The 20,522-nt window shown below is 49.6% G+C and overlaps 3 protein-coding genes and 2 long non-coding RNA genes across 9 annotated transcripts in view; 3 read left to right on the top strand and 2 right to left on the bottom strand.

Annotated features, from left to right (window-relative positions):
* The first annotated feature begins 179 nt into the window (after window positions 1-179).
* UNC119B (unc-119 lipid binding chaperone B) lies at window positions 180-7,283 on the top strand. The gene is made up of 5 exons (XM_030502215.1): window positions 180-456; window positions 1,026-1,139; window positions 1,693-1,804; window positions 2,040-2,212; window positions 3,076-7,283. Exons 1-5 carry the CDS (start codon window positions 228-230, stop codon window positions 3,186-3,188), a joined length of 741 nt encoding a protein of 246 aa, XP_030358075.1. The 5' UTR covers window positions 180-227; the 3' UTR covers window positions 3,189-7,283.
* A 61-nt stretch (window positions 7,284-7,344) lies between these two features.
* On the top strand, window positions 7,345-15,140 carry ACADS (acyl-CoA dehydrogenase short chain). 3 transcript variants are annotated; one of them, XM_030502210.1, is made up of 11 exons: window positions 7,345-7,456; window positions 7,835-7,998; window positions 9,296-9,324; window positions 9,735-9,884; window positions 10,072-10,183; window positions 10,579-10,730; window positions 11,010-11,180; window positions 12,298-12,435; window positions 12,715-12,810; window positions 13,077-13,133; window positions 13,798-15,140. In XM_030502210.1, exons 4-11 carry the CDS (start codon window positions 9,744-9,746, stop codon window positions 13,948-13,950), a joined length of 1,020 nt encoding a protein of 339 aa, XP_030358070.1. In that variant the 5' UTR covers window positions 7,345-7,456; window positions 7,835-7,998; window positions 9,296-9,324; window positions 9,735-9,743; the 3' UTR covers window positions 13,951-15,140. The 3 variants fall into 3 exon arrangements, with proteins under 3 accessions (XP_030358070.1, XP_030358068.1, XP_030358069.1); XM_030502208.1 differs by lacking the exon at window positions 9,296-9,324 and having other exon boundaries at window positions 7,372-7,456; XM_030502209.1 differs by lacking the exons at window positions 7,345-7,456; window positions 9,296-9,324 and adding an exon at window positions 7,588-7,680.
* On the bottom strand, window positions 15,034-18,300 carry LOC115614831. The gene is made up of 2 exons (XR_003993871.1): window positions 17,639-18,300; window positions 15,034-17,480 (listed from the first exon to the last, which is right to left on the bottom strand). It is a non-coding gene; the product is annotated as an uncharacterized LOC115614831 (long non-coding RNA).
* On the top strand, window positions 18,293-20,401 carry LOC115614832. The gene is made up of 2 exons (XR_003993872.1): window positions 18,293-18,612; window positions 19,883-20,401. It is a non-coding gene; the product is annotated as an uncharacterized LOC115614832 (long non-coding RNA).
* SPPL3 (signal peptide peptidase like 3) overlaps window positions 19,022-20,522 on the bottom strand; it is a 60,262-nt gene continuing 58,761 nt past the window's right edge. For all 3 annotated transcript variants that reach the window (XM_030502212.1, XM_030502211.1, XM_030502213.1), the window contains exon 11: window positions 19,022-20,237. In XM_030502212.1, the coding sequence (XP_030358072.1) occupies window positions 20,166-20,237 (72 nt within the window). In that variant the 3' untranslated portion in view covers window positions 19,022-20,165. The remainder of the gene's footprint in view (window positions 20,238-20,522) is intronic.

The raw sequence follows: 20,522 nt of genomic DNA, 5'->3' as shown, positions 1-20,522 counted from the left end.
CCCCTCGGCGGGAGCTGCCCTCGGGGCCGGGGCTCTGCGGGCAGCGGGTCGCGACGCGGCCCCTGGGTCCCCGCCTCGGGCCGCGCACCCGGCGGGCCCTGCTTAGCTTCGGGGGCCCGCTCTCGTTGCTAGGCAGCGCCCGTGCTCTCTGACCCGCCGCGGGCACGCCCCTCGCTCCCATAGCTACCGAGGGAGGCGGCGGCCATCTTGGCGGCGGCGGCGGCGCGATGAGCGGCTCGAAGGCGAGGGCGGCGGCGGCGGCGGCGGCGGCGGCGGCGGCGGCGGCGGGGCCGGAAAAGAAGCCGCCGCCGGGGTCCGCGGGTCCGCTCAGCCGCCTGCGGGGAAGGCGCGGCTCGGGAGACGTGGCGCCGCGGCCGCCGTGGACCGAGTCCGAGCTGCTGGCGCTGGAGACCGTCCGGCCCGAGCACGTCCTGGGGCTGTGCCGGGTGACGGAGAGTGAGTGCGGGGCCGGGCCCAGGGAGGGGGAGCTCGGGCCGGCAGCGCTCGGCCGGGCCCCGGCTGGCCCCGCGGTCCCGGGCGGACACCGCCCCGTCAGCCCCGCCTCGGCCGCGGCGGAGGGTGTCGCGGAGCCGGGCTGGGCCCCTGTGGCAGGGGAAAGGGGCCCGGGAGCGGCGGGGCTCGGCCGGCCCGGGGCGGTGCTGCCGGCCCGTGTGCTGGCGCGGGGAGCGGCGGGTGCTGCAGCAGCGCGGTGCGCTCCTGCCTCGGCTTTGTTGCAACTCCCAGAAAGTTCGGGGGTTGAGTTAGGGTTTTGGTTGGGGGGGGTTGGGGATGTTGTTTTCACTCTGGGCTGCTGATCTCTGCTTTTCCATCCGGATCCCTTCCCTTTTGCACTCCGCTACCTGGCACCTAACGTCCTTTCTTCTTGCCTCAATTTTGTCCCGCTTTCATGAAGCTTCTGCAAAACAACTTGCTGTACATATTTTAACAGGCTCGGCTAACAAATCCTTTTGGTAATTGCTCAGAGATCTTTTGAAATGTTACGACACGTTTTCTTTTTTTTCTAGATTATTTATGCAAACCTGAAGACAACATTTACAACATTGACTTCACCAGGTTTAAGATCCGGGACCTTGAAACTGGAACAGTGTTGTTTGAAATTGCAAAGCCATCTGCTTCAGGTATGTCATGCTACCACTGCAGGGAGGCTAGAGAGACTTGGAGAGCTGAGAGGTTGCAAGGCAGGACCCATGCAAACAAAGCAGAAAGTCCTTCAATATGTCCTGATGACTAAATTTCTTTTCTTTAAGCATAGCACTGAGTTTGCTACTCAGAGCATAGCAACTGAGTTTCCTTCTGCTTTAAGCGTGGCACTGAGTTTACTTCTGCAGCGTGAAGCATTTACGGTGAGATGGGGCAGTACTATCAACTGTAGATCTTCCCTTGTTGGCTGGTTATGGTACAGAGTTTATTTGATGTGCTTTCTCAGTTGCGAGGAGGGATATCCTGTGAGACGAAGGGTGGTTTCAGCTCCAAAGCCACCAAGGCTGCACCAGCTGTCACAGCAGAACTTTTCTTTATTACTTAGTGCCAGTATGAGTCTCACACCAGTTATTAAACGTGTCTACATTCAATGCCTCAGTAATAGCCAGCTTGCCCTGGTACACCCGCTAGTCAGTATCACCTCATGTGTCTGGTATTAGCGGAATAACTCTGAGCTGGTGCGTTTTCCAGAGCAAGATGAGGAGGATGAAGATGATGGCAGTGAACTGGACGCCAGCGCAGGCCGCTTTGTTCGCTACCAGTTCACCCCAGCGTTTCTTCGCCTTCGGACCGTTGGTGCAACGTGAGTATGAGTTCATAGTAAGAAGGGAGAATCGGGTGTTTACAGAGTGTCACTTGACAGTTTATAACAAAACTGAGTCAAAGGCTAGAGAGCACCCATCTAATACTACAAATGTCAAAGTCTCTCTGGAATGATCTGTTGGATCATTGTGTTGCCTTGGTCCAAGGCTCTGTTCTTCCCAATAGGAAGAGAAGTAAGTCATCTTGGCTGGTTTTTTCCTACTTTTTGTATACAGAGTGGAATTCACAGTGGGAGAAAAGCCAGTGTCAAACTTTCGAATGATTGAGAGACATTACTTCCGAGATCGCTTGCTGAAGAACTTTGACTTTGATTTTGGCTTCTGCATCCCCAGTAGCAGGAACACATGTGAACACATTTATGAATTCCCTCAGCTCTCAGAAGACCTTAGTAAGTATCTCCCACCCCCAGTTGTGTTTTGTGTGTGCATGCATATGCTTATTTTCTCCCTCTCTCTGTTTGTGAAAGAAATGACTGGGATGTGGGGGACAGGAATAGATACAGGTTCCTGGTTTAAGCTGTGCGTAAACTTGACTGGATTACAGATTTGTGCTGCAAAGTCTCCTTCTTTGAAAATGTAAGCCTAAGACAACGTCAGGTCACAGGCCACAAGAACTGATCAGAGTCAGAGGGTTGATGTGCCTGATGCATAACTGTAACCCAGAAGGTAAAACAATGAAAAAGGGTTGTCTTGGTAGCCACGCATCTGTTTTCAGTGCTTGAGTCTTCTGCTTTGGAACAGAGCTGGCTTTTCAGAGAGATGTGTTTTTGAGCCTACCAAGATCTCTGCAAATATACACTGTGCAGGGTATATTTGGCCTCGGGGGGGTGAATAGAGCAGGAGCGCGTGGGGCCTTGTGCGGCTGCCTCAGAGCACGAGGAGGCGCAGGGTTTGTACCTGCCTGTGTACACGTGGGGAGTGCCACCGCTCTTGTTGTGATTGCTACATCTGCTTTTCTGCTCTGCTCCACTGGTGGCACTGACAGTTTCTATAAGGTCGTCTTGTGTGACATTACTTGATCCCACTTTGTTTGCCTTTGACAGCACTTGTCCTGTGAATAGAAGAATAGAAAGGGGCAGACCAGAGCTTTTGAAGCGTGCTCAGCAGAGCAGTTTGCTTCTCTTATTTGGGTAGGGCAGAGCATCAGCCTGGTAAAGCCAGCAGAGTGGCAAGAGTCCTTTTTACTCTGGCTTTGTGCTGTCTGGTGGAGCGTGGCAGGCGTTTGAATGTAATGGAGCTTTCTCTTTCACAGTCCGGCTGATGGTTGAAAACCCGTACGAGACCCGCTCAGACAGCTTTTACTTTGTGGACAACAAGTTGATTATGCACAACAAGGCTGACTATGCTTACAATGGAGGACAGTAATTGTTCCATGTCCACAGGATGCTGTGATGCTGTTACCCGTTCCAGATGTCCAGGAGTGGACTGGAGTTGCTGTCTAGTGCAACAAGGCTTCTTGCCAAACCTTTTCTCCTTGCGTGAGGCTGAAAACATGAAACGAAGACAACAGCTCATGAAAGTAAAAGAAACCTCCCTGCAACATGTCTATATATCCGGCACTCAATGTATCCTGCCTCTCGATCTCTCTTTCTGGTTACCTTCTGGTACTTTGGTTAGGTAATGGATCAGAGGCACTGTTACAAAATTCTTGTTACAGTCTTTATAGTTAGGTTGCACTGTTAGTGCTTCTGATGTTTCACATGTTGGATGATTACCCTCTTTCAAGAGGTCAGATTGATTGGGTAAGCTATTTCTTAGGAGGAAAATTTTGCCCCTTCAAGTAGCCAGTGATGCCTGAAGAGCAGATCTTTTCTTCAGTTGGATAGATCATCTCCTTAGTGCACAATGGTTTAGTTTGTAGCATGGCTGACATTGCTTTTAAGTTGCATCCCAATTTCCAGTGGGAAAGATAAAATAAGAGACTAACTCAGCTTCTAAACAGTGCAGGAATCTTCCTTCTGCCTCCAGGGGCCTGAGCTGCTCATGAGAACGGATTAATCTGTGTCTTGCCAGAGATTTCACTAGAGATACGAAATAGGAGGGGAAAAGGGGACTCTATCCAGGTTGGTCAAGTCAGTCTAATAGCATTTCTGTCTGAACCCTTGTGTGCAAATTGTTGTGTTTTGGAGCTCAGGGATCAACCTTAGAGCTGAAGTTAATCTCACTATATTTACCAGTTCTCCTGCTTACCTTTGTGTAGGAATTTTGGCTCTTGCTACAGAACGTATTGCTTTTTAGATTGATGGCACGCTGTCAGTCTAGCTGAGGTGGAGGGGAGGTGTCAGTCCAGGGGGCTTAGAGGAAAAAGGGAGAATGTGGAAAATCACTTGAAAAATATGTAGGAAGCAGTGTTTCCTGAGCTTCAATCTCTATACTTTTAAACCTGAATGATCAGTCAGAGGTTGCTGGAAGGAGAGATGGTGGCATTACCAGCTCATTTGATTTGTTTTGATTGAGGTATTAGTAGCTAAAAGTTGCTTGGGTCAGATCTCTCAGTGTTGTGGAGTGGGATTCTTACCAAGTGAGAATTGACATGGTTCTCTTTTTAATTGTTTGAATTCCCATCGCTGCTTTGCCTACTTAGCTGCTGATTTGTGGTTTAGGAAGTTCTTCTGTCAAGGTAGTTACTGCCAGAGCAGAGGGTGTATTTCACAGCTGTGTTTGGGATCTGGCGATAGGGAGTAGCAGTGGGAAGAGGAGACCTGTGTCTTCCCAGCACCCATGCTGGGGCCCAACTCCTGACCATGCAAAATCTCAGCTAACAAGACCCTCTGCCTATTTTGCTGCTCTCTAGACTGGCGTTTTTCCTGTCCCCTCGCTGGGCTGGTCAGTTGTGTCTCTTGTACACGGGCGTTTGGTTTTGTCTAGACTAGAGGCATTTGCTAGTACTAGTTCCATTTGTTCCTTCAGAGAGTTGAAACCTAACTCCTGGGTGGATACAGTTGGTTACCTGTTGTGTTAAGTAAGATTCGGTGTAGTTTATGTTTTAGCAGGATTAAGTGGGGTGGACATCACAGCCTGGAGCCTGTTAGTGCATAGAAAGCAATAAGAAACTACTGCCTTTACCTTGCAGATGAATGATACTAACTTTGGTGTAGAAGATCAGCTGGCATCAGGGTAAGCAGTGAGAGTGTGTGGGGTGGCAGCCAGGAAAGAATCTCCAGCTCTTGGGAAGATACTTAATTATGATTAACCACAACAAATGACCTGTACTGGGTGGAGCACTAATCCTGAGCAACCACAACAAATGTCTTGGGAATGCAGAGGGACAAGGTCGGCATGGTGGAAAGATGAACAATTCTGCTACCATCAATCCCCTCCAGTATTTCCAAAGCCACTTAGGCAATCTCATTTAGTTATTCCGGAATTGGTTAAAGTTGCTTGTAAAGTGGAGCTTGAGATGCCTCTTACAGTGGTTGTCTTCAGAAGGCCTTGTGCTAGTGAGGTAGGGAATGTTTGCTGGAAGCTATTTGTGACAAGGCAGAACTGCCTGGAAGTGTGTTTTCCATCCTGAAGTGTTCTGAGATGCTCAGGATAGTGTCTGACGAGCCTGTGCTAGTTAGTCCCTGGGATATTTTATCACGTTGAGCTGAATTTGGATGTAGTATAAATCCAGGTGCCTTTAAATGTTACTTTTATCACACTTTCTGGATGAAGCAACCTCTTGCTTTTCTTGTGTGATGATTCCCATCTGTTTTCTGTGTCACTGCGTGAAGGTTCTTAAAAGGAAGATGACGGTTGCCAGAGTGAGCAGCAGAAGTTACTGTGCGGGCGAATCCCAACTTGTGTGAGCTGCCCACAGTGGTCGGGGCGCAGCGCCGCAGGGGCCCGGTGTTGGTCGGGCTGTGGGTGCCATCTAGCTGCTGCTAACAGAACGCCACTGGCAGCAGGAGAGCGCTCTGCCAAGTGTTTGATGCTTTTAGGAACGTGGATTCCTGTCTTTAGTCATTACCTCCCAGCAGTGAGGAGGAAAAAGCCTTGAAGCAGTTGCTTTTCCGTTGGTGAATGTATCAGCTATTCAGCAATAAGATAAGGAAAACTGGAGGAAAATGGGAAGATGTGCAGGCAGCAGTAGCACCCCTTAGTTTATAGCTGAATTTGCTTGCCAAATTAGAAGGTCTTTGCCCCAAAAGCATGCTGCAGAAAATAAAACGTCCCTACAAGAGGGTAACCCAGTACTGGAAAAGTTGATTGTAATCAAAAAAAGTCAGGGATTTCTAAATTCTTGTCCCTACTTTGGCCACTTCCCTAAGGTAACTTTTCTCTTGGATGCTTTCTATAAAGTGTCTTCTCTTTGTGGCAGGGATTGATGTCTTTGGAAAGCCCATTTAATGGAGCATCTTCCTTCTGGATTGTGTGCTCTGATGCCTTAATGGTGGGTCAAAGCTACTTACGTCAGTGAGCTAGGAAGAAATTCCAAAGGGATTTCATCCTTGTCATGTGGATGGTCTAGCCAGGTTCTGTAGGCAAAGGAGATGTTTTCAGTGTCAGTTGAAGTCTGAGCAAGGGAAAAGGTATCTGTGCAGACAGCTTCTCTCAGGTTGTGTGCCGAGTTGGAAAGAGAAGAGCTTTGGGATCATACTGTGTTCTGTAAGGGACCAAACCCACAAACTCATGCTAAATCTTTGCAGTATTTGTCCTTTTAGTATTGGACCTCTTTTTCGCATTTTTGAGGCGAGTGCTTTGGATCCATGCAAGCAAACTTCCTGGACAGCTATTTTCATGGTTGACTGAGGGGTACATACTGCACCTTGTGAAGGAAGGTCATCTCTGGTATGGACTGGATACTGCTGTCCTTGTCCTCTGTTTTTGGTAGGAAAAGTCTTCCTTTGTGTGTTCCTTGGGATTTTCAACGTCTCTTGCTGCAGAGAAGCAGCAGCCTCCTCTGTGGTGCTTGAGGATGTTTATTCTACTTCTCTGAGGGCTCAGGAAGAATAAACCAAGTGTTTAGAAGTCAGAGATGAATGAGGAAGATGGTAGTGGTGAGTTACCGTGTTTGGACCATTCTTCTACTTTTCAGCTCTGTGTTTCATTACATCCTCTCCTAGTGTTTGTCTTCAGCCCTGCTGTCCTCTCACATTGTGCTACCAAGCCTTGTGCTATCCCTCGGACTCAAACACTGCCATCTCCCTCTTGGCTTGATGTCAAGGACAAAGCCAAGGGATGCGCTGCCTGCTGGAACCATCACCTCTTCCTCTGCAGCAAAGGACGAAACGAACACCAGCAAACGCCGTCTCTGTCTGCCTGGATCTCAGTGCTGTTACAGGACACGTATTTGTATCTCACAGCGTGGCCTTTGGGCTGCTGGCACGTCGACCTCCTCCGTGCTGTCCCCCTCCTGTGGCCCTTCCTGGGCGGAGGCCGCGGTGTCGGGGCCGTGCTGGCCGTGCCCCTCAGGGTGACGATGTATTTGTATAAAGGTTATTTTGTCACGGTAATAAACAAACCTCCGTTTTCGCACCAAAGTGTCCGGCCTTGGCGGGGGGGGGGCGGAGCTGTAGGTGCTGCGCCGCCAGGGGGCGCTGCCCGGGGGGGGCTGGCGCGTGCGCGCTGCTCGCGCTGCCTCAGGCGAGGGGAGGCGGGCATGGCGGTGGCGGCGGCGGTGCTGGCCCGCGGTGGCGGCGCGCCCCGGGGTGAGGCCGCTGGGACCGGCATCGGGATCGGCATCGGCCCCGCTCCGCCGTGGCTGCTCGGGGAGCGGCGGGACACGCCACCGCGGTGGGGAGGGGGGCGCGGCCTGCGGGGGAGGAGACTCCCCGATGCCCTTCAGGGCCTGAGGCGGGTTCCCTCAGCCGCCCTTCAGCGGAGGCCCCCGGCCCGCTGTGCGCCGGCTGCGGGCCCGGATCGTGAGGCCCCGGTGCTGGCGGGGGGGGGGGAAGCGTCGCTCCGGGGAGGCCCCCGGCCACGTTGCGCGAGTCCCGCCTGGGGCCGGGCCCTTCTGGGTCGTGTTCATCCCCCTGCCCCGGGCGTGAGGGGAAACAACGGCCTCTAATGCCTCTCGTTCCTTCCAGCGCTGGCCTTGGGGTGCCTCCGCCGGCTGCACACGGTGTACCAGACAGTGGAGCTGCCGGAGACCCACCAGATGCTGCGTCAGACATGCCGGGACTTCGCAGAGAAGGAGCTGATGCCGGTCGCAGCACAGCTGGACAAAGAGCACCGCTTCCCGGCCGAGCAGGTGGGTGCCGGGATTAGGGCATGGGGAAGGCGGGCGGGCGCGGCCAGAGCCGGGCTTCCTCCGGCTGCTGGGGCAGCGCCGTCTGGGCCCCAAGCAAAGTGTACATCAGACTCTGCCTTAGTAGAAGTTTGAAGTTTAGACCAACCTGTGGGAGAATCTTTGAGTGTGGAGGTTGTAATGGCCACCGCTGAGCGTTTTGAGCTCTTCACCTTCACTCGTGTTTCTCTCTATCCAGCTCTAGTACCACTGAATTTTCAGTTCTCTTCCTGACTTACCCTTGGGCTGTAATACAACTGACTTTTATAAAATCAAATACCTTTACAGACTACACATAACCGTAGAAATGGTTCATAATGAGGAAGTGTAGAGGACTTGAGTGCATTTCAGATCGTGAAAAGAGGTGAGCAGGGGATAGTAGGCGCATGTTGGTCATGCTCTGGGGCTGTGAAGAAGTTGAGAGTCCAATCAAACCTGTGATTTCTTTTGTGAAAGCAGTACAGACAGAGCAGCATGTTCTGTGCCGTGTTGAGCAGATTGTCTCACCTGTTTTGTTGCAATGAAATACTAAGCTTCAGAAAAATAGCTACTTTAGCAAAAGGCTCCAAGCAAGCAGAGTCAGGCACGTGGAGTTTTGTCACACACCCCTCTTGCTGTTAAGGAATAAGGAGGGTAGCCAGCGAAGGCAAACTCACTCTAAAGGAGAAAATACTTTCCTCTTCGCTGTTCTTACCTGAGAATTTTGCATTAGATATTAAGTCATCCTTGAATGTGCAGTGGAGAATTCTAAATGTAAACAGTGTTTATTAAAATAAAGCAACATTCTAGTCCTCGTTGCTGTCTTTTGTTCATTCTCTGGATTTGGTGTGAGGGACTAGTGTTTTGGGTACCCATACAGGAGGGAAAATACTTGTTTAAAAATTCCCCTTGGTTCCTCTTCAAGCAAGCAAGCAAGGCTGGTAACACACACATTGCTGCGACACTAAAAGCTTGATATCAAACCAGAAGAATTATAAGAGGACATCTTATCAAGCATAAAAACAGAGGAAAGCTTGGGGTTTTTTTTTCTCTCGTGTGCTGCCAAATATTAACAAGAGACCTAGAGTGAGACAGTCAGTGCTCAGAAGAGCTTACAGTTGGGAAGTCAGGGGTCCAACTGAGGAACTTGAGGTGGAATAACTTGGAATGTAACCAACTACTCTCTGGGAAGCCAGCCCTGACTTTAATGGGAATGAAAAAATCACCTTCTTGCAAAATGTTCTGTGGGTCACTCATTCTGTAAAATTCTTTCCTTGTGCAGCCCTAGGCTGAAGCTCAGCAGAGTCACAGGTAAAGTTCTAATGATTTTTGTCAATCAGCTACATTTCCTATTGAGAGCTTCCCACTGACAGGACAGCATGCAAGGGGAAAAGTTTTGGTGGGATGCTGAGGAATACTCGTGGGGTTATATATCCTTTTTTCACCTTCAGAAGGCCCCCCCTTCCCAGTACTGAAGAGGGCTCTTCATATAAGCAAGAGCCTCATCGTAGGCCGCAGTGACTGTGTTATAGCTCGTTGAAATCACCAGGACGTGGGGACACTTACCAGTTTGTACAGTCAGATTCCCATTTCACCAGTTGTGTGCATCTTTTCCTCTGTGTGTAGCCCTGCTATGGCCTGTCTTTACCTCCATGTGTCTGTGTGTATTTGCTGGGACACTGGTGGTGCAGAGGATCTTACTTCTCCGTTCCTATGTGCAGGTGAAGAAGATGGGTGGCTTAGGGCTGCTGGCTATGGACGTGCCAGAGGAGTACAAAGGAGCAGGCCTCGACTACCTGGCCTATTCCATTGCCGTGGAGGAGATCAGCAGGGGCTGTGCCTCCACCGGTGTCATTGTCAGCGTCAATAATGTGAGTGTCTCGGGTTGTGTGTGAGGGACGGGTGAGGAACTGGGGGCTGGTGGCAGTGGTTTCTGGAGAGGGCTGTATAGGAGAAACGGGGTTAGTTCCTGTGGTTGGGGAGCACATGGACATTAGGGAGTTACTGGATTGTTTCTTTACCTTCTGGAGGCACTAACTCAACTCTCAATGCTTGAAGTCCCTATATTTAGGGCCGATACTCAAGTTTGGCACTGAAGAACAGAAGCACAAGTGGATTGCTCCCTTCACTGGAGGAGAGAAAATCGGATGTTTTGCCCTTAGTGAACCAGGTGATATGGTTGTTACTGTTCCTTTTGCAGAGAACATAAGGTAGCTGCTTTTCTCAGTCAGGTTTAGGATGGACTTTAGGTGTGTGAAATTGGAACAGTTTGCAGAAGGGTGGTTTATAGCAATTCTCTGTAAAGGAACTCTCGCTGCCCAGGGTATTAACTGCCATCCCCATGGTCCGTGCTGAAAATTTTCATCCCCTCTGTGTGAGCAGAGCTTTGGAGATGGACACATCTTAGGCATGTGGGCCTTTCCCCTTCTGGTGTGGGTCCTGGGGCGAGACAGTGGTGACACCACCAGTTACAAGAGGTGCTGTGAGCTGACAGGGTGCAGGCGGGGGGGTGAGTTTGCACCCCAGGGTGCCACTGATGGCCTCATTTGCTGGTGCCTTCCTCAGGGAACGGCAGCGATGCGGGTGCGGCATCCACGGTGGCGCATCTGGATGGGGACGAGTGGGTTCTGAATGGCACCAAGGCCTGGATCACCAACGCCTGGGATGCCTCGGCCACCGTGGTGTTTGCTACTACAGATAAATCCCTGAAGCACAAGGTGCGTGCATTTGGGTCAGCCAGGAAAAAGGGGTGGGAGGAAAGGAGTGGTATAGGAAAGGCACTTTGAAAAGGTTATGGGGACTCTATTCAGAGCTGTGCAGGCACTGGGCAGAGGAGGGGCTGACAGAGGGACTGACAGAACTGGCTTCGTTCTGTCTTAAGTCTCCCTCTCTTCTGGTTACTCAGATGTGGCTTCTATCAAAAATGTTTGGAGGAAGCCTGTTGACAGGTAAAGGGGAACTTGGCACCATTCCTAAGAGTTTGTGTCTTGTTTCAGGGCATTAGCGCGTTCCTGGTTCCCATGCCAACTGCTGGGCTGTCACTGGGGAAGAAAGAAGACAAGCTGGGAATCCGCGCCTCTTCCACTGCCAACCTGATCTTTGAAGACTGTCGGATACCCAAGGCCAACCTACTAGGACAGCTGGGAATGGGCTTCAAAATTGCCATGGTAAGAGATGGATCGGGGTCAGCTGTGGTTGTGCACAGCCGTAGTTCTAAAGCTTATAATTTTTAAAACCATTTTCAGGCTTAAGATGGCTTTGATGGGCACCACTGGCGTAAGCTGTTCTGTGTAACATTGAGCAGTTGACCCCTCTTGCCAACATGGGAGATCATTCACGGGGCTTGGTGAATTGTCAGTTTGCCATAGATCCTCGACATCACTTTTATTGTAGACTCAACGTGGCAGTTCTCAGATGAAGAAATGCTCGTACTGCTGAGCTGAGGCTCGTGTCAGCGGTGGTGATGTGTTTTAATTTTTCTCCTTTCCCACCCCCTCTGTTCCTCCAGTTTCTACCTGTAGGTAGAGGGAAAACATGGCATTTTCCCTAAATGCTGTGACAGAGGAAAAGCTGTCCTGGAGGGCCAGGACAAGCTCTGGATAGTGTGTAACAGTTGATGACGTGTGAGTTACAACGTGTGCTACTTCTGAGGAGTCAGGGCGCTGCAGGACAGGGTGTTCCCTACAGTGCTGCACTACCCCACAGAGGTGTGTGTTGCTTCTGTAGGGGAAAAACGCTGTTGGTTGGTCTAGCTTTTGCAAGAGCTGAGCTCCCTGGAGCACAGCCCGTTCATTCCCTTATGTCCAGACTAAGATTCCTGTGCAGGGAAGCAGTTAAAGTCTAGTGGGCCAGGTGTTTGAGACAAGTCATGTTATTTAAGCAGTGCTTCAGTGTGTGCACTAATGAGAAGAGCAGGTTTTTTTGATTTTTTAGTTATTGTGCCATCAGGTGTGCAGTGAGCCAGGGTCGGGCTGAAGGGCTCCTTAAAGCACATGTTCCTTGTTGTGCTCTCTTCCTTTTTTTTTACTCCCCCTTTCTCCCCACCCCCAGCTAATAAGAAGTAATACCTCTCCTTTGTGCTTTCTTTCCTGTACCGCTGGCTTCTCTCTGCAGTGCCCAGCATGTTTTATAGCTCTCTATTCCTGCACAACCAGGAATATTCTGCATCAAGGAGGTTTCTGACCGAAGGATACTAAAGCTTCCCAGCAAGATCAGAAATGCAAGTGTACTGGGTTTCGTAAAAGTATGACTTGACTTAACACATATATTTTGTGTCTTTCTCAGCAAACTCTGGATGGAGGAAGGATTGGGATCGCCTCACAGGCTCTTGGAATAGCACAGGCAGCTCTGGACTGTGCTGTGGATTATGCTGAAAAGAGAATGGCCTTTGGGTCGCCCATCACAAAGCTGCAGGCAGTGCAGGTATGAGCCAGGCAGACGGGGCAGTGCCAGACATTGCTGGTGCTGCTGCAAAGTTCATGTGGGCTCTCGAGTGTGGTTTCAGGCCTGCAGTACATTTTGCACTGTGGGGGATAAACAGGGCAGTAATTTTCTGTTTCAAACACCATTAAAACATGGTTGGGATGGAGGGGCTCCTGTTTGAGCAATACTGGCCTTGGTGGGGAGGGGGGAGACTTCTGCTGTGTGTCCTTGTGCAGGCAAAGGCTGCCCTCTGAGCACAGGCAGTGTTTGTCATTGCAGTTCAAGCTCGCAGATATGGCTATGGCGTTGGAGGGTGCGCGCTTGCTGACCTGGAGAGCCGCGATGCTGAAGGACAATGGGAAGCCCTTCACAAAGGTATTTTCAGCCTGGCATTTGTCTCACAGTGACATGGCAAGAAAGCCACCCTGTGCCCAGCACTGCTGTCAGGGTTTAACCCATCATCCTCTGCTGGCTGTCCCCTGGCAGCCTGCTGAGCACAGCCTGGTTTTAGCCAAGGGGAGAGGGGTCAGCACTGGTGCCAATGATCAGGCCTGGCTCTGTGCGGCGGGTCTGTGAGTGTGCAAGTGAGATGTTCCTCTCTGTGCTAGCTGTACCCTCAGTGATGTTTTCCTTCCCCCAAGGAAGCGGCGATGGCCAAACTGGCTGCATCAGAAGCTGCAACGGCCATCGCTCATCAGGTAACTACTTCAGTTGACATCTCTGATCTACAGCATGCTTAAAGGGAGTTTGTGTTATCACACAGCAGGTGTCTGAGGAAAATAGGATGGAATTTACGAATTTACTTAAAAAAAGCCACCAACCAACCAACCAAACCAACTGCTATGGCTGAAGCACAGCCATCTTCCTGGATTGGGGGGGGGAGGGAGTGATGGGGGGGTGGGCAGGGATTTATACTGGCCTGTGGCAGCTATATTACTGAAGTGTTCTTATACCTGCTGCTGTCCAGGGCAGTGTTAAAAGTTTGAGCACGATCAGCAATGTGGCAGAGCGTGGGTGCACCAGTCAGGACTACACTAGTATGTTTGCAACATAGCAAATGGAGTGGGACCTCTGGAGTCTGCATTTATTTAACCTTAACAAAAGTGCCTTAGGTGAACAAGGGTCACTAACAGATACCTCTGAAGCAATTAATTCTCTGCCTGGGACATCAGCACTGCTCTTACCCAGCTCAAATTCTGTTTATTCCTCCAACTGCACATGGGCTGCAGTCAACCCCATGTGTTCTCCCTCCTCCCCCCAGTTATGCTTGCAATGAGCTTAGCTGCTTTTGAGGTGTCTGTGTTGTGCAGCAAACAAATTCCGTGACTCTGCTTCTTTTCTAACCTGCTGCCTTTGTTTCAGGCCATCCAGATCTTGGGCGGGATGGGCTACGTGACAGAGATGCCAGCAGAACGTCATTACCGTGACGCTCGCATCACCGAGATCTACGAGGGGACCAGTGAGATCCAAAGGCTGGTGATAGCAGGTCAATTGCTGAAGGCCTACCGTGGCTGAAGAAGCCAACTAAAACAAGACACTTCCCCAGAGTGCCTCATCAAATAGTGCACAACAGTGATTGAGTTTTGACCCTCTTGACTGAGGCTCAGGATGGAAGTTCTCCTCACCAATGAGTAACTGACCCTCTTGTTAAAAATGTGCTGATTCTTTGGACAACGTGTGGTGCATGGAAGGCCGTATGTAGGCTTGTAAGTGATGGCTGTGAGTGCAGGAGAGAGGAGGCAGCCTGGCCCTGTAGGGGAGCGTAGGTCTTTTCCTAAACTGGAGCGTTGTTTTGGCTTGGTAGCGGCAAAACAACTTTACTGTTCAGTAAAGTCAGCAGCTCTCCTTGTGTGCTGCCCAGCTGTGGCCTGGGAAGCAAATTGGCAAAACCTGGTCATTATGTGGTAGTGGGTAACCAGTGCCAAAGTTAGAGGAAGTGAGAGACATGACCCTTGTGCCTGTTCCGGGCTGTGGGCCACACTGATCAGGCTTTGATGAGTATCATGTGTGAGGGGGGTTGTGCTGAGATAATGGTGGTGGCAGTGCTTTTCCCCACTTGCAGCAGGAGAGGAGCCAGACGGGAGGGCACAGGTCCTACCTCCCTCCAGGCTGTGGTTGCTGCCTGTGTATGTAAAACCAGACCAGTAAACCCCCTCCGTCTCAGCCAGCGGAGCTCAGCAGCCTGGTCCCTCAGCCGCTTACAGCTGGAGGTATAAAAGCTAAGGATAGAAAAGCTGCAATGGCCAGGACTGATTAAAAAAACATCAAACAGTAAAACGCCTCTGTTCCCAAAGCTGCTTCTACTATAACAGCAACTCCCAACAGGAAAGAAAGAGTGTGAAGTACAGTAACAGCTTTTAATCTCTACATGTGTTGGGCCATGAGGAGGAAATGAACAGATGACACACAAAACCTTACCAGGAAGCTTTAGCAGTAGCACATATCCTCAATCAGCTATCTTTGGCAAGAAATTAACTTTTAGAAGATTCAGCAGCCAAAAGAAAAGCTCTAAACTCAGGAAAAGATGGAAAGGATTAAGACAACAGCCTGTCCAGTCTGCCTCCTTGTCCAGACAACGAGCACAGGAGAGGTAAATGGTTATTTTCCTATGGTGCCTTTATTTAGATTTGTGTGGACAGAAAACCAGCAGGATTCTATTGCACATAAGAGAACAGAGAAGACGAATAAAACCCGTTTTTAAAGGACCACCAGTCCCCACCCTCTCTTTTCTTAATGCTAATGTGAATTCATTGATAGTATTTTCTTCCAGTCACAAGACGCAGGAGCATAAACCACCAGGACCTTCACGCACCAGCTCGATGATGCTTTGGGTGCAGCGGGTGTTTACGAGGGCAGACGTCCCAGCCACACAAATAATACCTTTGTGGGTCGCTAGAGGGCAACTGCATGTTAGGGCAGTCTTCAGGTCTTGCATTTCCCTTTGCTGCTCTCACAAACCTAAGGAGGAACAGGAACAGAGCCAGGCAGTGCATTCAACAGGAGTATTTCTGCTGGAAAACCATTCTAATGTCTCTGAATGTATGGGAAATCATGGTGGGCTTCTAGGAGTGAGATGTTTGCTATCCTGTTTCCAGCCCCTATCACCACTTTGATGATTGCCGACAGCTTGTTTCTGTGATTGTGTAGGAGGAAGTGATGTTGTTTTACCTCTCCTTGCAGCCACTCGGCAGGAACAGGAGCTGTAGGGGCTGCTTGCTGCAAGGAAGGGAGGACTTGAGGAACACAGAGTTACTGTTCAGTGCTTACCTGCAATGACCCCACATGCCGAGGTCCAGCTCCAATCCCCAGCAACCCAGTGCAGCGTCACACTTGGGCCCTGCCTGCTGCACTGCTTCCCCTCGCCTCATCTAGCTGCTTCCCTGAGCTCTGCTTTACCGCACCACCTCCACTCCGACTGCTCCCTCTCAATGTCACACCTTGAAATGATTGCAGCTTCTCTTCTCCAGAGCAGAGTGAAACTGCCCCTGTGCATGCACCGTGGTTGACCCGAGGGGAAGAATAGCACTGAGCACCTCAGCTGACAGAGGACACACCTGAAGAGCCTACGGCCTAGATTCACCAAATCCCTTGTGGACCTTCTGCAGGGAATATAGGGAACAGCACCATGTAATTGAGTGTTCCTCGGAGAGCCCTGCTGCTGCTGCTGTGAATGCTGGCTGTGATGCATGTGCTCCTCAGGGCTGCTCCAGAAGAGAACTGCTGAAAGTGCAAAACACAAACAAGTTTTGCAGCATTAAACAGGGAGCTCTTGCTGCGAGTCACCCCCAGACAGCACTAACCTGGTGGGGTGTGGGGAGGGTCGGGCTTCTCTCGGAGGAAAGGCTCTGGTTACAGGTGAAGCCAACACTGCAGAGCTGGGGCACCGAGATGGGAGGATCAGCTCATGTCTAAATGAGAAAGAGGAGGGGGAGGAGGTGAGTCACAGCCACCCTTTTCAAGGCCATTGTGGGGTTTGCCCCACAGCGCTCCACGTATACATGAAGCTGGTTACGAGGCAGACTCCTGGGAAGGAAGCAGGGGGATCCCTAACTGGAATTCTTTCTTAGGAAACACACAGCAGTGAGGAGTTACTCCTCTCACCTGCCTTAGATTTCATGTATTTTATATCACATATAAAGCTCACAGTCTCTTCATGCGAGTTCCCAACAGACTAAAGGAATAGAGCAGCTGTTCTGGGCTGTCACAATTAAATACACACAGGTGAGAAATGCAATACATGATTAAATACACACTCTTCCTGGGCAGCACAGATGTGAACCACATCCTTGGTCTGTCCCCCCACCAGGAACAAGGAGCTGCCTGGAGTCTGGATCCCCTTCTGAATCATCTACCTTCCTCAGAGACGGCAGGACAGGGCTCACGTCGCTATTTCAGGTAATTGGGGGCGAGGGAGGGAGGAAGAGAGGAGGAACCAAACAGAAGCACCGTCTCAGCCTTCCAAGTTTAAGCAGGGTACAAAATACAGATACAATGAGCAGCTTGAATTTCCAATACCCTTCACCCATACTGGTTGGCCAGACAACCCCGGGTCATATTTGCAAGATTGAACGTGACCTTAGGGAAATTTCAACATACAAACAGTAAAATTTCTAAGCTATTCCCAGAGATGTAGCAGAAAACCAGCTCCAGAACTGTAACAGGTTTGTACATTCCAGTTCTAGTCTGTGTCCTGGCACCTTCGCTATGAACACGCTGTAGTCTGTCACCTTCTTGCCAGTGTCCTTTTCCCTTCCTACAGGGCAGCTTACGTTAAATTAAACAATTATTAAACTATTTTCTCTGATAACTTTCCAGAGAAGGGCAGGTGCAGGCTCACTGCAGGACTGGGGCCAAGTAGTTTGTTACAGAGTTCAAAAGAATGTTAGACCAAGACAGCATGAACAACTGTACCCGAGCTGACAGGGAGCCCGTGGTCCCACGTGGCCTCCACAATCCAAAGGACCCAAAGCAGCCTCTGCAGTTCCATCCTCAAGCTGGGGACATGCAGCTTTGGCCAGGCTGGAGACACAAGGACAAAGGTGCACCTGTGCAGAGAGGTAGGAATCTCTGTGATTCTGAGGTGGTTCTAGACAAGAGAGCTGTGGGACAAAGCTCTGACTGAATGCTTTTCCCCGTGCAGATGTGTTTGTATTTAGAATAGTTACGCTTTGGTTAACCTCTGCAAAGCACCTCAGTTTCTTACCTTGGTGCATGTCGGAAGGTCACAGTGTGCAGGAGGACAATACAGCCTAAAAAGAAAGGCCAAGATTTTTCTGGTTAATTCTCATTAATTAATTTTTATTAAATATTTGTCAATTAGCACTTCCAGAACTTTTTCCAGAATGGTTTTTAAGTGCAGAAAATCTTTCATGGGCGTGTTTTCCTGGCAGGGACTAAAAAATGCCACTGCAGAATAGAGCAAGATCCTTTATGTTCATTCCAAAGGCAGGAGGGAACTGCCTTGAAGCTAAAAGCACCTGAGCTGTGCAGTACTATGGGATGGGTGGAAGGGCTGGGAAGATAAAGCAGTAGCAAACTGGATCTAAAGGTGTTACTCCACTGCTTGGAACCTTAGGGGAGGGTGAGGAGGGAAATCCAGAGAAGTGTTTTATTTATTTCTCTGAATATCCTCCTCAACATTTTATTCCCCTTAAAAGTTTGAGGTGTGTAGCTGAGAACTGATGCCTTTCTTTTCTCCCAGGCTGGCTGCAGGTCTGGTCCTAACACTTGCTATGAGCAGAAAAAGCAGATTTTTAATTAAAAGCTATTTGCTTCATTAAAAAGTGACAGTGACCTGACGATGAGCACTGCGGGCATGTGCTACAGGCCGTGCTTTCAGCTCAGTGAAAGGTATGAATTGGGGAAACACCGTCACTATAAATGAAGTCACCCCATCCTCCCTGCCCCCCCGTGTCTCCACCCTCTGCTACACCTCAGAGTCCCCCCAAAGAGCTGTGCTGCTGCTTTCTGTTCCTTTAGATGTTTCACCTGTCTCAGAGGTCCCTTCCGCCAGCTCCAAGCCCGTCGGCCCGTGCCTGAGAACAGAGGAACGTGTCCATTAACAGCAGTTCACACACATGGCTGGACACGGGTTTCTACTGTGCTGAACGTGCTCTTCGCACACCAGCTGGCAGAGCAGAAAGGAGCACGCGTCTCACTGAAGCTTCCTTACCTGAGGTAACAAAACCAGACCCCAGCTCACTGTTGGGTCACATTCACACTTAAACACTCCTGGTTTCCTTCCAGTCAACTCATGGTTACCAGCATCTATCAAACTAACAAGAGCTCTGAGCTTTCGGGAGAGCTCCCTAAATCCAAACTGGCAGAGTATTGTAAAGGAAAAAGGTTGTAGTTACCTGAGGGAAGGCCTTCAGTCTGAAACAGCAGAGCTGGAACGCCTGGTTAAAAAACATAATGAAAACCTCCACATTTGACCAGGCTACAGGTACAAAGCAGCCACCACACAAACTCCAACAGGCACAACAGTAAAGCACAGTTTGCTTTTTCTTTTTTTCCTTTTTTTTTGTTTGTTTCAGGGGCAGGGCAGGTACAGCACTACTGAAACAAAATGCAAAATACAAAAAAATAGAAAATAGAAAAAAATGTATTTACAAGTGATACATTACTATGATCAGAAAGCACAAAGACAATTGCTGCTATAATACATGCACTGGGTCAGGAGGGAACTACTAAAAACCTGCACGGGGGCTGGTGGTAGAAAAAGAAAATGAAAAAATAAAAGGAGAAAAGACCCCCCCCACCCCTTCCCCCCCCCCCCCAACAGGGCTGGGTTTGAAATTTTTGCTTCCCTAGTTTGCTACATTGATCAAAATCAAATATCCCCTAAAGTCCATGAGTACAACCAGTACAAATACTACACTTGGTTTTAAACTGCAGGTTCAGTTGGGGGGGGGGGGAGGGGGGGGGAGAGAACAGCAGCTCATTGTAGATCCATAGACAAGAAAGCCAGAGTAAACTGCTCTACATGCTAAAAATTACAGCAAGCCCCTGTCTGCTACATAGCATGATCTTAGCAGGTTTTCCTTTTTATTTATTCATATATATATCTATATGTGTGTATATATATATGTATAAAAATCGTGCCCTTTTTCACTGCAAACATGACATCTGGGTGGAAATGTAACTTGTTACAACAAATTTTTATATGTATACTGCAAGAAGTCACTCAATGTCTGTGGATTTAATAAGTAACCTCACACCACAGGAAATATTTAATAGATCAAAAAAACCCAATATGGTGACAGAAGAGCTTCTGTCTCAGTTCTTTTCAAACCCGAAGTCCAGCAGGAAACTGGTCCCAATGTCCACGAGGGGTTCTCTGAAGAAGCTTCAGTTGCTTAACCATGGTTTCTTTTAGTGTTCACAAGTTTTTGAACGACTTCAAGCCGTTTTCAGTTTCAAGTCTGTCTCTTCCTCTCTCACACAGGTAATAGTCTGGTACTAATCCATCCGAGTGAGGAAAAGAGGAAAGTGGCTGCAGTTGCACAAAGGGTCCCCAGTTCCACATCTGCAGGGAGACACGGAGCCACACAGAGCTCCAGGATCTTTGCTTTTTCCTTTTCCTCCTTTTAATACAAAGTCCTTTCATACAAGTCCCATAAGTGGTACCTTCCCACGCACCAGCCAGTCCAGCCTTAGGAGACTACAAAGCCACGAGTTAAAGTGAAAAGGACCAAGGCAGAAGTTCAGGTCACTTCCTATCTGTTCCATCATACTTCCAGGAAACGGGAGCTGCTGGACTTGGAGTGGAAAGGCTCAGACCACATGCGACGTAGATCGCCCTGGGCAGGAAAAGAGCAGGAAGACCATGCCCTCAGAAACACTGACATCCACTTAGAATTCGCATTTTAAAATGCGTATATAATTGCAGGCATGTCTTAAAGCAAATCTATTCTTCACCTGGTTTGCAAGTTACAACAAAGGCAGTAAAAAATCAACCCCCTTCCCTGTCAGGCCCAATTGTCTTTATTTTGGTGGCAGGTCTACCCAAAACGGGTTTCTGATGGGAAGGAAATATTTATGCAGCTGGAAAATTCTGCCCGCCCTTGTGCTCTGCAGAGCATTAG

This window comes from Strigops habroptila, chromosome 11 (assembly GCF_004027225.2).
Source record: "Strigops habroptila isolate Jane chromosome 11, bStrHab1.2.pri, whole genome shotgun sequence".
NCBI classification, from domain to species: Eukaryota; Metazoa; Chordata; class Aves; order Psittaciformes; family Psittacidae; genus Strigops; species Strigops habroptila.
This window is presented reverse-complemented; position numbering and strand designations above follow the sequence as displayed.

Excerpts from the sequence above, each read along its gene's own strand:
- ACADS (XM_030502208.1), top strand. The coding sequence starts at position 7,408 with ATGGCGGTGGCGGCGGCGGTGCTGGCCCGCGGTGGCGGCGCGCCCCGG. Across the intron at positions 7,457-7,834 it reads CGGTGGCGGCGCGCCCCGGG|CGCTGGCCTTGGGGTGCCTC; the intron begins GTGAGGCCGCTG and ends CGTTCCTTCCAG. Across the intron at positions 10,731-11,009 it reads ATAAATCCCTGAAGCACAAG|GGCATTAGCGCGTTCCTGGT; the intron begins GTGCGTGCATTT and ends GTCTTGTTTCAG.
- UNC119B (XM_030502215.1), top strand. The coding sequence starts at position 228 with ATGAGCGGCTCGAAGGCGAGGGCGGCGGCGGCGGCGGCGGCGGCGGCG. Across the intron at positions 1,140-1,692 it reads TGCAAAGCCATCTGCTTCAG|AGCAAGATGAGGAGGATGAA; the intron begins GTATGTCATGCT and ends TGCGTTTTCCAG. Across the intron at positions 2,213-3,075 it reads TCAGCTCTCAGAAGACCTTA|TCCGGCTGATGGTTGAAAAC; the intron begins GTAAGTATCTCC and ends TCTCTTTCACAG.